Source organism: Oncorhynchus gorbuscha, linkage group LG02 (genome assembly GCF_021184085.1).
Source record: "Oncorhynchus gorbuscha isolate QuinsamMale2020 ecotype Even-year linkage group LG02, OgorEven_v1.0, whole genome shotgun sequence".
Classification (NCBI taxonomy): Eukaryota; Metazoa; Chordata; class Actinopteri; order Salmoniformes; family Salmonidae; genus Oncorhynchus; species Oncorhynchus gorbuscha.
In genome coordinates, this window is record NC_060174.1 from 41,409,238 (window position 1) to 41,422,859 (window position 13,622).

At 42.3% G+C, this 13,622-nt stretch overlaps 1 protein-coding gene across 6 annotated transcripts; it reads right to left on the reverse strand.

Annotated features, from left to right (window-relative positions):
- Positions 1 to 2,565: 2,565 nt before the first annotated feature.
- LOC124002386 lies at positions 2,566 to 11,985 on the reverse strand. Of its 6 annotated transcripts, XM_046309767.1 has the most exons (14): positions 11,846 to 11,985; positions 11,392 to 11,498; positions 9,941 to 10,034; positions 9,762 to 9,849; positions 9,089 to 9,440; positions 8,787 to 8,880; positions 8,411 to 8,498; positions 7,873 to 8,203; positions 4,925 to 5,018; positions 4,735 to 4,822; positions 4,244 to 4,568; positions 4,005 to 4,098; positions 3,824 to 3,911; positions 2,566 to 3,637 (listed from the first exon to the last, which is right to left on the reverse strand). In XM_046309767.1, the coding sequence occupies exons 2-14, from the start codon at positions 11,441 to 11,443 to the stop codon at positions 3,029 to 3,031; spliced, it is 2,397 nt and encodes a 798-aa protein (XP_046165723.1). In that variant the 5' UTR covers positions 11,444 to 11,498; positions 11,846 to 11,985; the 3' UTR covers positions 2,566 to 3,028. The 6 variants fall into 6 exon arrangements, with proteins under 6 accessions (XP_046165723.1, XP_046165739.1, XP_046165716.1 ...); XM_046309783.1 differs by lacking the exon at positions 9,941 to 10,034 and having other exon boundaries at positions 11,846 to 11,984; XM_046309760.1 differs by having other exon boundaries at positions 11,392 to 11,970.
- Between the last annotated feature and the right edge of the window lie 1,637 nt (positions 11,986 to 13,622).

Consider the following 13,622-nt stretch of genomic DNA (forward strand, 5'->3'; position numbering starts at 1 on the left):
TCCACATGGTTCAATTTTGGGTCCTGTACGGTTCAGTTTTATGTTACCTCTTGGCAGAGTTATCAGAAAGCACAGCATTGATTTTCACTGCTACGCAGACGATACACAACTTGTATCACCAGAGGATTTTAGTTCCACTGATAAATTATTAGACTGTGTTAGTGATTGAAAAACTTGGATGGCTCAAAATTTCCTCCAGCTAAAGACCGAGGTACTTATTGTTGGAGCCAAAGCATAATGAGAGAATCTGAGAATATGGCCCCACATTTTAATTAATGAGCAATAAAGATTACCATGGTGCAGCCGTTTCTCTCTCAGGCTGGTACAGAAAGACTCGTCCATGCTTCTATTACAAGTAGGCTTGACTACTGTAATGTTCACCTGTCTGGTCTACCCAAGAAAGCCATTGGTCAACTGAAAAACATACAGAATGCTGCAGCACAGGTACTGACCAAGACCAGTTGGAGAGCACACATTGCACCCGTTTTAAGGTCACTGCACTGGCTGCTTGTGAGTTTTAGAATTCATTTTAAGATATATTGGTTTTTAAATCAATTCCCAATTGTGCACAACACGTCAGACATGCTTTTAAGTTATGTGCCGAGTAGGTCCCTCAGGTCCACTGGCCTTCAAAGCCTAGGACCAAGAGGCATGGAGAGGCAGCCTTTAGTTATTATGCCCCCAGCCTCTGGAATACCCTGCTAGAGAATCTGAGGGGAGCTGAAACTGTGGACAAATTTAAAAGAGATCTTAAAACATACATTTTTAGCTTTGCCTTTCCTCAGGGTGCTTTTTAGTAATTCCATTTTTGTTCATTCTTGAGTTATCCTCTTAAGTTTTGTGTAGTTAATGTTTTTATTTTGATTGTTTTAATTTTTTTCCTGTGAAGCACATTGTGTTGCATTCCATGTCTTAAATGTGCTGTATAAATAAAGCTTGATTTGACTAGGTAATGTCATAATTTCATCCACGCTGGTCTGAGGTGAAGTCTCCCCCTCTCTGTCTGTCATGGTCCATTATGCTGCTACTCGCCCGTGGGCAGGGGCCCATTTCACAATTGAGGATTTGTGGGACTTTTACAGATTATTACCTGATGTTCTCATATTAATTACATGTTTCTGCTGCATATTGTATATGAACAGTTATTCTTGGAAGAAGTTAAAATACTGTTACTTTGACATTCTGACACTGTAAAATGGTCAATTTCTCTCTGAACTATGGAAGAAACATTTATCTTTTCAAATGGAAGGGTCATATTCCTGCCCTATAGCCCAGGGTTGGATTTCTACTAAGCTAACATATTGCATTGTTTTAAGGTCATACCAAGGATCATTTACCCCTGTTGGTACGGTTTGTAAATGTGATATTTCAATTTAATTTTTAACACATTTTCCTAACATTTCTTAAAACCTGTGTTTGCTTTGTCATTGTGTCAATTAATGAGGAAAAAATACTATTTAATCAGTTTTAGAATAAGAATAACACAAAACACAAAGCCAAATATACACTGCAGTTGCTTACCAAGACTACATTGAATGTACCAGAGTGGCGTAGTTACAGTTTTGACTCAAATTGACTGGGAAATCTATGGCAAGACTTATAGCTGTCTACCAATGATCAACAACCAACTTGGCAGAGCTTGAAGAACAAAATTAAAAAGAATGCGCAAATATTGTACAATCCATAAGGTCTTAGACTTACTCAAGACTCACAGCTGTCAGAGGTGATTAACATGTATTGACTCAGGGGTTTGAATACCTATGTAAATTAGATATTTTTGTATTTAATTTTCAATACATCTGCAAAAACGTTGAAATACATGTTGTCATTCTGTCATTATTGGGTATAGTGTATAAATGGGTGAGAAAAATATTTAATCCATTTTGAATTCAGGCTGTAACACAAAATGTGGAATAAGTCAAGGGGTATGAATACTTTAAGGCACTGTACATGGAAAAATCATTCTGTGGGGATGTTTTTCAGCGGCAGGGACTGGGAGACTAGTCAGGATCGAGGGAAAGATGAACGGGGCAAAGTACAGAGAAACCCTTGATGAAAAGCTGCTCCAGAGCGCTCAGGACCTCAGACTGGGGCGAAGGTTCAACAGGACAATGACCCTAAGCTCACAGCCAAGACAACAGGAGTGGCTTCGGGGACAAGACTCTGAAAGTCCTTGGGTGGCCCAGCCAGAGCCCGGACTTGATCTGGATCATACATCTCTGGAGAGACCTGAAAATAGCTGTGCAGCGACGCTCCCCTTCCAACCTGACGGAGAGTGAAAGGATCTGCAGAGAATGGGAGAAACTCCCCAAATACAGGTGTGCCAAGCTTGTAATGTCATACCCAAGAAAACTTGAGGCTGCCAAAGGTGCTTCAACAAAGTACTGTGCAAAGGGTCTAAATATTTATGTAAAATGTGGAATGTCAAGGGGGCTGAATACTTCCCGAATGCACCGTACATTTCCCTTGACTGAGTGATGCCAAATGTTTGTTTTTTTTAATGCCTCAACTTAACCCTCTCCCCTACCGTGATTAGATTTTTCAAACAATAATTCACTTCCATACTTTTTTTGCAGTACTTTACAGCGTTTTAATTGTTTGAAAGTGAAAACAGCTTTCACAGAGACATTTTAAAAGTTAGAACTGTTTTAAGCATTCAGTTCTCACTGTACGGTGCCTTTTTTATTTATTACAATATACTGTAATTGCAACCAAGACTGAAAAGACAATGTGAGGTCATTGGAATAACTGAGTCAAATCACAAAAACTTTAAGGCTTATATCATTAGCCTTTTCTGTCAAAAGAAATACAACAGACAAATTTCCAAATATCATTCAAAACAAGTGAGCAGTGTCACTGATTGAAATCTCTCACTGGTTTAGTTGAACAATCCATTAAGTTTAGAGTTTAGTGTAAAAAGAGATTCATCTCGAGCCAATAAGGTGAAAACATGCTGAAAAGTCTGTTCTCCAAGTAACTTGAAAGCTCTTGATCAGTCCTTTGCTTCCAATCCATCTATAACATCAGTCTACATCCCCATCCCACAGTGGTTGATGTGTCCAGTGTGCACCACTGTAGCGCTGCTCATCGCCACTGCTGCCCTCTGGCTCTCAAAGGCCTCTCTCTCTCTCCCCAGGGCCATCCTGTCCTGTTCCAACAGCATCCTCTCTCTTGCCAAGTTGGCTCTCTCGCTCTCCAGCCACTGCCGCTCTCTGTCCACTGCCGCTCTATCCCCCTCTATCGCTGCCCTCTCCCTCTCCACCATCTCCCACTCTCTCTCCAGTGTCACTCCCTTGTGAGCAGCAGTGGCCCCAGCTGGCCCCCCACCCAACCTCTCCTCTCTTAGGGCCCTCTCACACTCCGCTGTGGCCCGGTGGCACTCCTCTGTGGCGGGGTCCGCATACATCTCTTGGTCGTACTCCAGTGTGGTGTCACCTCTGTCCAGCAACGGGCGTCCTCTACTTCGAATGGGCTGTAAAGGGGAAGGCTTTGGGTCGTCGCCATCCGTTATAGGGGTCAGGACAGGACCGCTGGCAGCGAGGCGGCCCTCCATGGCCTCGTTCATGAGGTAGAACCATGGCCAGGAAGCAGCATTGTCTGCCATGCTCTCCATGCCCACAGGAGGGTACTTCAGGTCCTGTTCAGAGAACAACAGGGGACAAACTATAGAACACAAACACAGAGCAGACTACAGTGTTTGAGCAATGCATGTGCATTAGGAAGGATTGGTCCTTCACTAAAGACATTCAGATTTTGATCCATTTGCAGTTTGGTTTATTTCATGTTGCACACATTAGCAGCAAGCAAACACTTGATCGTTTACCTTATATCTCCTCTTTAAGTTGTCCCACTTCTTGGCCACCTGGTAAGTTGACACCTTTCCCAGGAGACCCAACTCTTTTAAAATGGCCCTGCACACAAACATGATCAATGAGTTTTGATAATGCATATCTGATTTCATTGCATTGTCATTGACATTTATTTTCATACTACATCCTACTAACTTCCATGCAGTCTTGGCAGCATTTCGCCTCCCAGTGAAGAGAACCTCATTGGCAGCCCGCAACTTGATCAGCCTCCTCGTATCCTGCTCTGTCACTGTCATCAAAACAAAAATAAAGTGGATATTTGTTTACCTCATCTTGTCAACAGTCATACATTTTAAACTCCTGAAGTTTTACATTTTAAAATGATTTTATCCTCCTTAAAAAGTACATTCTGAGACATGAAGAATGGTACTGACTTTTATAGGAGAATTCCAAAGGTGTGGGGCACTCCTCTCCACTGGCATCAATGAACGTAACAGTTCCATCGACATCTGTGTCCCCTGGTCCCATTGCCTCTACCAGCTCAGAAATCCCACTACTCTCTGGCATGGGACACGGGTCTCTCTCTGTAGGCATCGGCGAGGATACAAACAAGTAGTCTTCCTCGCTAACCCATACAGGTGTTATTTTGGGGGCTCTCCCGGCCAGTCGGCCCTCGAAGGCATCGTTCATAAGTTGGAACCAAGGCCAGGAGGCAGGGCTGCTCTGGTTCTCCATGCCACGTGGCGGGTACTTCAAGTCCTAAAGGACAAAAGAAGATATACATTTATTGGGAGATAAAACTTAGAGACTTACCCATCCTCCGGTACCACAAATAAGCATGGATGTTTACATACATGCGCAAGTAAACCCACAGGCTCTAACAAATAGGGTGAGATTGTACATAGACACACACTAGTTACGTTACCTTGAATTTTGTCTTCAGGTTGTCCCACTTTTTAGAGACCTGATCAGCAGACAACTTGCCTGCGAGGCCCATCTCTTTCACTATTGCCCTGCAGAGAAATAAGGGATTTACAAAATAAACCGAGTACATAGACTGGAAATAGCAGATTTTTATTTAGCCAAATACTTTCTTCCAACACAAGCCAACTCACCTCCAAGCAGGCTTGGCAGTATTTCTCTTTCCTGTGAAAAGAGCCTCATTAGAAGCACGCAGCTCTATCAATCTCTTGGTGTCCTCCTCAGTCACTGTAATGCAAGCAAATATAACTAGTGTCATTCTTCACAAAGACGTGTTATCGAAATAACTTGTTCAAATCAAAGTTAAATCGGGTCGGTCGGGTACACAGTTTAGCAGATGTTATAGTGGGTACAGCGAAATGCTTATAATAATAGCTCCTAACAATGTAGTCAAATGTAAATCAAGTACACAAATAATAATACATATAAAAAAAACAAGAAAATGTCCAAATGAATCCAACAACCAACCCAAATAGCACTGTAACCCAAATGCAATCTATACGCGCACTGTCAAGAATCCAGTATACACATACAGTGTTTGCTGACTAACTAAAATGGATGCTGACTGTAACTAAAATGCAATATAATGAGCTTTTGAGAATACAGTATTTAAATACACAGAACAAAACCCCCATGGCAAAATGGATAGCATTACCGGAAATAAGCATCAGGACCAGAATATACACTGAGAATACCAAACATAAGTAAAACTTTACTAATTTTGAGTTGCAGCCCCACTAAGTGCAAACCAGATGGGATGGCGTAATGCTGCAGAATGCTGTGGTAGCCATGAATTCTAAAGAAATCACTGAGTGTCACTAGCAAAGCACCCACACACCTTCTTCATGCTTAACGGTGGGAACCCCACATGTGGAGATCATCCGTTCACCTACTCTGCGTCTCACAAAGACGTGGTGGTTGGAACCAAAAATCTTATGTCTGGACTCATCAGACCAAAGGACAGACTTCCACCAGTCGAATGTCCATTGGTCATGTTTCTTGGCCCAAGCAAGTCTCTTCTTATTGGTGTCCTTTTTAGTAGTGGTTTCTTTGCAGCAACTTGAACATGAAGGCCTGATTCATGCAGGCTCCTCTGAACAGTTGATGTTGAGATGTGTTAGTTACTTGAACTCTGAAGCATTTATTTGGGCTGCAATTTCTGAGGCTGGTAACTCTAATGAACTCATCCTCTGCAGCAGAGGTAACTCTGGGTCTTCCTTTCCTGTGGCAGTTCTCACAAGAGCCAGTTTCATCATAGTGCTTGATGGTTTTTGCAACTGCACTTGAAGAAACACTCAAAGTTCTTGACATTTTCCGCATTGACTGACCTTCATGTCTTAAAGTAACGGACTGTCGTTTCTCTTTGCTTATTTGAGCTGTTCTTTCCATAATATAGACTTGGTATTTTACCAAATAGGGCTATTTTCTGTTTACCACCCCTACCTTGTCACAACACAACTGATTGGCTCAAACACATTAAGGAAAGAAATTCCACAAATTAACTATTAAAGGCACATCTATCAATTGAAATGCATTCCAGGTGACTACCTCATGAAGCAGGTTGAGAGAATGCCAAGCATATGCAAAGCTGTCTTCACGGCAAAGGGTGGCTACTTTGAAGAATCTCAAATGTAAAAATGATTTTTGATTTAACACTTTTTTGGTTACTACATGATTCCATAGAGTTGACGTCTTCATTATTATTCTACAATGTAGAAAATAGTAGAAAAAAAATAAAAACCCTGGAATGAGTAGGTGTGTCCAAACTTTTGACTGGTACTATATGTATGCGAATGGTGTGTATAGACGGTATGGATTGTCTGTGAATAGAAAAAGTGTATATAGCAGTAGTTATATAGGATAAGCCATGACTAGAAAACAGTATATACATATAAAGTGGGTAAAACAGTATGTAAACATTATTAAAGTGACCAGTGTTAAATCACTATGTACATAGGGCAGCAGTCTCTAAAGTGCAAGGTAGAGTACTGGGTGGTAGCTGGGTAGTGGCATTGTCCAAGGTTCAGGGCAGGGTACTCGGCGGAGGTTGGCTAGTGGTAACTGTTTAACAGTGATGGCCTGGAGATAGAAGCTGTTAATCAGTTAGTTATTGTTGCTACTAGTTCAAATATTACCAATAATTCATAAGGCTTACACGGAACCCAAACCGGCTGCGCGCGTGCACCATCGTGCATAAATGTATTTTGTCCCCCTACACCAAACGCGATCACAACACGCAGGTTAAAATATCAAAACTATCTCTGAACCAATTACATTAATTTGGGGACAGGTCGAAAAGCATTAAACATATATGGCAATTTAGCTAGTTAGCTTGCACTTGCTAGCTAATTTGTCCTGGGATACAAACATAGAGTTGTTATTTTACCTGAAATGCACAAGGTCGTATACTCCGACAATTAATCCACACATAAAATTGCCAACCGAATTGTTTCTAGTCATCTCTGCTCCATCCAGGCCTTTTCATCTTTGAACTTTTCATCTTTGAACTTATATGGTGATCGGCATCTAAACTTTCATAGTATTACCACGACAACTGGCAAAACAGTCTTTCAATCACCCACGTGGGTACCTGCTGTGTGGATTAATTGTTGGAGTAGGGGACCTTGTGCATTTCAGGTAAAATAACAACTCAATGTTTGTATCCCAGGACAAATTAGCTAGCAACAGCAAGCTAGCTAAATAGGACAAATTAAATTAGCTAGCAAGTGCAAGGTAACTAGCTAAATTGCGATACATGTTTAATGCTTTTCGACCTATCCCCAAATTAATGTCATTGGTTCAGAGTTTGTTTTGATATTTTAACCTGCGTGTCGTGATCGCGTTTGGTGTAGGGGGACAAACATAAATGTATGCACGATAGTGCATAATGCACGAGCGCAGCCGGTTTGGGTTCCGTGTTCGGGTCACAAGATGGTGAACGTAGCTAAATAACTCAAACATGCACTTTAAAAACTGTCTGGGTCAACCAATACCAGCCTAAGTGGGAAATCATATTGATTTTGTACAGTCATATTGTACTTTGAGCAAATCATCCCTTTAAAAAAGGAAAAACATCACTTACGCTTATATGAGAATTCTGTGGTCCTGTGATACTCCCCTATGGCGGACCCTGGGAACATGACTGCACCGTTCCGATCCTCTGTTTCTACCAGCTCATCCATTTCTGACTCTGTCAAGAACTCTGACATCCCCCCCCTCCCTGGTGTCCGACGAGCCCTCTTCCTTGGTGGTGGAGAGGGCTCAAACTCCTCATCACCCTCCTCTACTACTGGCGTCAGGATGGGGGCGCAGCCGGCGAAACGCCCCTCGACAGCATCATTCATGCGGTAGAACCAGGGCCAGGAATTTGGGTTGCTCTCCATGCCGCGGGCTGGACATTTCAACTCCTGCTCCAAAAGAGGAACAACACAGTGGACAGAGCAGTGTGGAGTGGAATTGCGAGGAGATTTGTGCAGGAGGTGATGCGAGATACATTGTGAATCAATAATAACTTCAACAGACTAGGAGAATGTTTCTTATACACTACAATAAAAGTTCACCAATACAAGTTACATACACAAATGCACTAGTTGAGTACTGTCATCACTCTCTCACACTACCTTATATCGCCTCTTGAGATTATCCCACTTTTTGGCTAGCTGGTCAGTAGTCACCTTTCCCTGAAGACCCAACACATTCAAAATAGCTCTGTATGAAAACATGGAGACAAACAACAATGGTTAACTTGAGACAATAATTTGCAAAACAATTCTGTTAGGACACTAAACGAAATCTGAAATGATCAAATAGGTGTAAGCAATAGGGTACTAGCTCCATTTTACCTTCTGATAGATAAAAAGGTCTTCCTAACTAGCCTGTCCAGTCCTTTCAGACATATGTAAGTGTGAAAGAGCTAGGGGTGGATTAGGGACAGACAATAACAGAATGTGCTTGGCAATAATATGGTCTGTATCCGTCCCTCCCAGACATATTCACCTCCAGGCTGGCTTAGCGGTATGTTTTCTGCCTGTGAAGAGGGCCTCATTCACGGCACGCAGCTTTATCATTCTCTCCGTCTCCTGCTCTGTCACTGTTGAGCAAGAAACAATGTCAGTAATATGAATGATTACCTTGTATCAAGTAACACTATTTTTGCAGCAAGCTTGCTAACAATCAATAACTACAATTACTAAAGACCTAGAATCTAGACAGACCTCCTGGACAAATAAAGGTTGAATAAATCATTAACTGTCAACCTATCAACACAATCACAGAGCATGCTCAGCTCACTTACTTACTTTTATATGAGCATTCTGACATTCTTCGCCAGCCCATAGTAGTAGATGCCCCAGTCTGAGTTGCATCAGTGTTAACTGTTGCATTGTTTTCCAAGTTCCCTGTCCCTGCACTGTCCTCCATCTCCGTTTTGATCAAGAACTCCAAAATGTCAGCACCCTCGGTCCCCTGTTCTCTCTCGTTGGTTAATGGCGAGGGAGCACTCGGATCCTCACCACCCAAAGATTCCACCGCCAAAACGTGGGCGCTGTTGAAGAGGCGTCCTTCCATGGCCTCATCCATAAGTTGGAACCATGGCCAGGAGGCTATGCTAGTAGAAACAGTGTCCTTGCCAAGAAAAGGGTATTTTAAATCCTAAAGGAAAAAAGACAAACACAGAAGTAGGACTATGACTGGGATGCAGAGGAGGCTGGTGGGGGGTCCTATAGGAGGACAGGCTCATTGTAATGGCTGGAATGGAATTAATGGAATGGTATCAAACATATGGAAACCACACATTTGACTCTGTTCCATTAATTCCATTCCAGCCATTACAATCAGCATGTCCTCCTATAGCTCCTCCCACCAGCCTCCTCTGCTGGGATGAAGCTTTTTTGTTTTGACGATATGATCAGTAAATATTTACAATATCAGTAAACACCCAACTTCCTTCTTCCAAGTGCACACACACTTTACCTTGTATCTAGTCTTCAGATTTTCCCACTTTTTGGCAATCTGGTCAGCTGTCAGCTTTCCCTCAAGACCTAATCCCTTTAGAATTGCACTGCATAGTGAAAGATAAAAAAAAACAGTTACAATCCTGATTGTGGTATACTGGTGTATACAATTTCATACATATGACAACCCGCACATACTTCCAGGCAACCTTGGCAGCATTTCTTTTTCCTGTGAAAAGAGCCTCATTGGAGGAACGCAGTTCTATTAACCTCTTGACGTCCTCTTCAGTCACTGTAAACAAAACACATTGGATTGTAATAACCTAATAGTCCATAGCTTGCTGCAACTAGATACACTACATGGCCAAAAGTAAGTGGGCACCTGAAAGTCAAACATCTCATTCCAAAATCATGGGCATTAATATGGAGCTGGTCCCCCCTTTGCTGCTATAACAAACTCCACTCTGTTGGTAAGGCTTTCCACTAGATGTTGGAACATTGCTACGGGGACTTGCTTCCATTCAGCTACAAAAGCACTAATAAAGTTGGGCACTGATGTTGGGCGATTAGGCCTGACTCACAGTCGGCGGTCCAATTCATCCCAAGGGTGTTCGATGGGGTTGAGATCAGGACTCTTTGCAGGCCAGTCAAGTTCTTCTGTAAGGACCTTGCTTGTGCATGGGGGCATTGTCATGCTGAAACAGGGAAGGACCTTCCCCAAACTGTTGCCACAAATTTCAAAGCACAAAATCATCAAGAATGTAATTTATGCTGTAGCATTAAGATTTCCCTTCACTGGAACTATGGGGCCTAGCCGGAACAATAAAAAAAACAGCCCCAGACCATTTTCCCTCCACCACCAAACTTTACAGTTGGCACTATGCATTTGGATAGGTAGGTTCTATTGGCATCCGCAAACCCAGTTTCGTCCATTGGTCTGCCTGATGGTGAAGCGTGATTCATCAATCCAGAGAACGCATTTCCACTACTCCAAGCTAATGGCGGAAAGCTTTTACACCACTCCAGCGGATGCTTGGCATTGCATATGGTGATCTTAGGCTTGTGTGCAGCTGCTTGGCCATGGAAACCCATTTCATGAAGCGCCCAATGAACAGCTCTAGTTCTTGTGCGAACGTTGCTTCCAGAGGCCGTTTGGAACTCGGTAGTGAGTGTTGCAATAGAGGGCAGACGATTTTTACGTGCTACAGCACTCGGCGGCCCTCTTGTGTGACCTACCACTTAGCGGCTGAGCCACTTCACAATAACAGCACTTCATTGACCGGGGCAGAAATTTGACAAACTGACTTGTTGGAGAGGTGGTATCCTATGACGGTGCCACGTTGAAAGTCACTGATCTCTTCAGTACGGGCCATTCTACTGCCAATGTTTGTCTATGGAGATTGTATGGCTGTGTGCTCGATTTTAAACACCTGTCAGCAACCGGTGTGGATGAAACAGCCGAATCCACTAATTTAAAGGGGTGTCCACGTTGTGTATCGCTACAACGGAAGCAGAGGGGATAAAAACAACCCATTGAATAAATTACTTCACTAGCACAACAGCCTGCAGTTGTATGCATGTGACAATTTACCTTACGGTAGGTAACTAGATGAGACGAAAGAAAATAGCTAATAACATTTACTACTTACTTTTATACAAGTTATCTGTGACATTAGGCGTTGGGTCCATCGTTGACTCCATTTGCACCAGCTAGAGAACAGAACGTACAGGAAGGAAGCGTGCTCATGCACACAAGCTTTCCATCCAGGAGAATAAGAATAGCTTAGTAGGCAGTGGTAGTTAGCTATCCAGCATCCGCCAGCCCCTTAAGTTTGATAGTTGGTTATTTTGCTTTTCGGGAAATGGTTATTTCTCAAATGTATGGGGCTATTTGTCAAAAAAGAATGTAGGATTTGCCAACCCTTGATTAATTGTTTAGCTAGCTAGTAGCTAACGTTTGGTATCAAGTAGCTAGTTACGACAACCCAATCCCCTAGCAGGATAAGTCAAAACAATGTCCTATTTTCAACACCCAGTAAATTCGTCTGTTATAAATATTTCGATTTGGTACCAAAGTGAAAGGGTTACACAAAAAACACTCACATTTTTAACAAAAGTTGTTATGCAGTTTCAGTATTCCTATCTAGTTAGGGTTGTACACGATCCGAGAAGGGTGCACCCTATTACGATCCGGGGGAGGAGTGTCATGTATTTCAACGAATATGATTGTTTTTTTCCTGTGGCGTAACCCTGTAGCATGGGGTACAACAACGACATCAGGAACCAAATATTTGTTCCCACTTCCACAACCGTGAGGTCGACACGTCGTTGTTTGAGAACAAGCTAGCTTTTTCAACAACAACAAATCTAGCATATTCCGAGGATAAGAAAATATTTAACCGTTTGTGTTAACGGAAACATTTTCTGTACTAATTGTCAATTCGGTTTACAATACTTATTTAAACTCTATCTTAAAATCTAGCGAACGACAACAGTAGCTAGCCATCTGAAATACGTTAAAGACCGTCCTACGCCCCCTGTTAAAACAGGGACACGAAACGTTTAGCCCTTGCTATTGGGTGTTGGTGAAAAAGCCAATATGTAGCCTAGGCAGCCGGTCAGGAGTATCAGTATCGTCTGGACTTTGTGTGCTTTCGAGGTAATCCACTTGTGGACCGGCTCGTACATAAAGTATCCTCCATCCATGCTGCAAAGACAATTTGCCTCCTTAACTAGCTTTATGGCGAGCAAACGGGAAAAAATATCTACCGTTTAAAAAAAAAACGGATTTCTTACAGTTTAAGATGTTTCACCGCGTTCGGCCAAGGGTGTGCAACTAACTACATCCCAGGATGATGGCTTTGAGTGAGATTTCCTGCTCGGGGAAATATGACATGCGAATTTCAAACCACTCAAATGTACTCTGTTGGGTATTTCAACAACTACGAAAATATAAGTGGCTTTGGCTAAAGTGTTGACCTGGTCCTCAACATCAAATTTGGACACCTGCAAAATAACTTGTACTCAAACAATTTTCATTCAATCATTCCATGATAAATGTTCTTGCTTGGAATTATACTGAATTTAAGTAAATCAAAGCATAAATAAATCTCCTCCGTACACTACACACCTCAGGAAAAACCCTGTCCAGACTTTTTGGCAGTGTTGTGGATGACGCGACGGCCATGCATGGACATAGATGTTTGGATTGTCCTTTAACCTTCTTGAGTGAAGGAATTCATAGCACCTTTTAACAGGTGCATTATCAATGGAAACACCATTGTTCTGTGGTATGTTGTTCTCCTGCAAGCCCCTATCTTTGGTAGATAATTTCAGCTGTGCTGCACTTTGGCCCACTGGTGGTAGTGCACATATCAAGGAACCTGTGCAAGCTCTGTTAGTGTCATAAATGCGCTGTGATTTGGTTAATCTTTTCTCTTCCTGCAATGACAACATATAGGCTTATCAGTTTGAAGACTCACTTTTGAGTGCATGGCCTACTGTATAAAACAAGAAGGGAAAATAAACTAAATGCCAAGATATCAAACTTTGGAAACAATCTCTATATACATTACCGTTCAAACGTTTGGGGTCACTTAGAAATGTCCGTGTTTTTATAAAGAAAAGTACAAAAAAAAATGTCAATTAAAATGACATCAAATTGATCAGAAATTTGAGCTATGAGACTAATTTCTAAAGAAGCACAAACGGGCAGATCAGGTGCAAACGGATCTCAGCCCTTGCATCCCTACCGACCCCAGAGCAGCTCCCTAACCTGAGGCTAGTCAGTGTGGTCAGAATTTGCAAGGACCCAGTCTACCACCCCCATCAACCAGGCAGTCAGTCACATGCCGAGTTCAGAATTTAAGTTTAGCTTCAG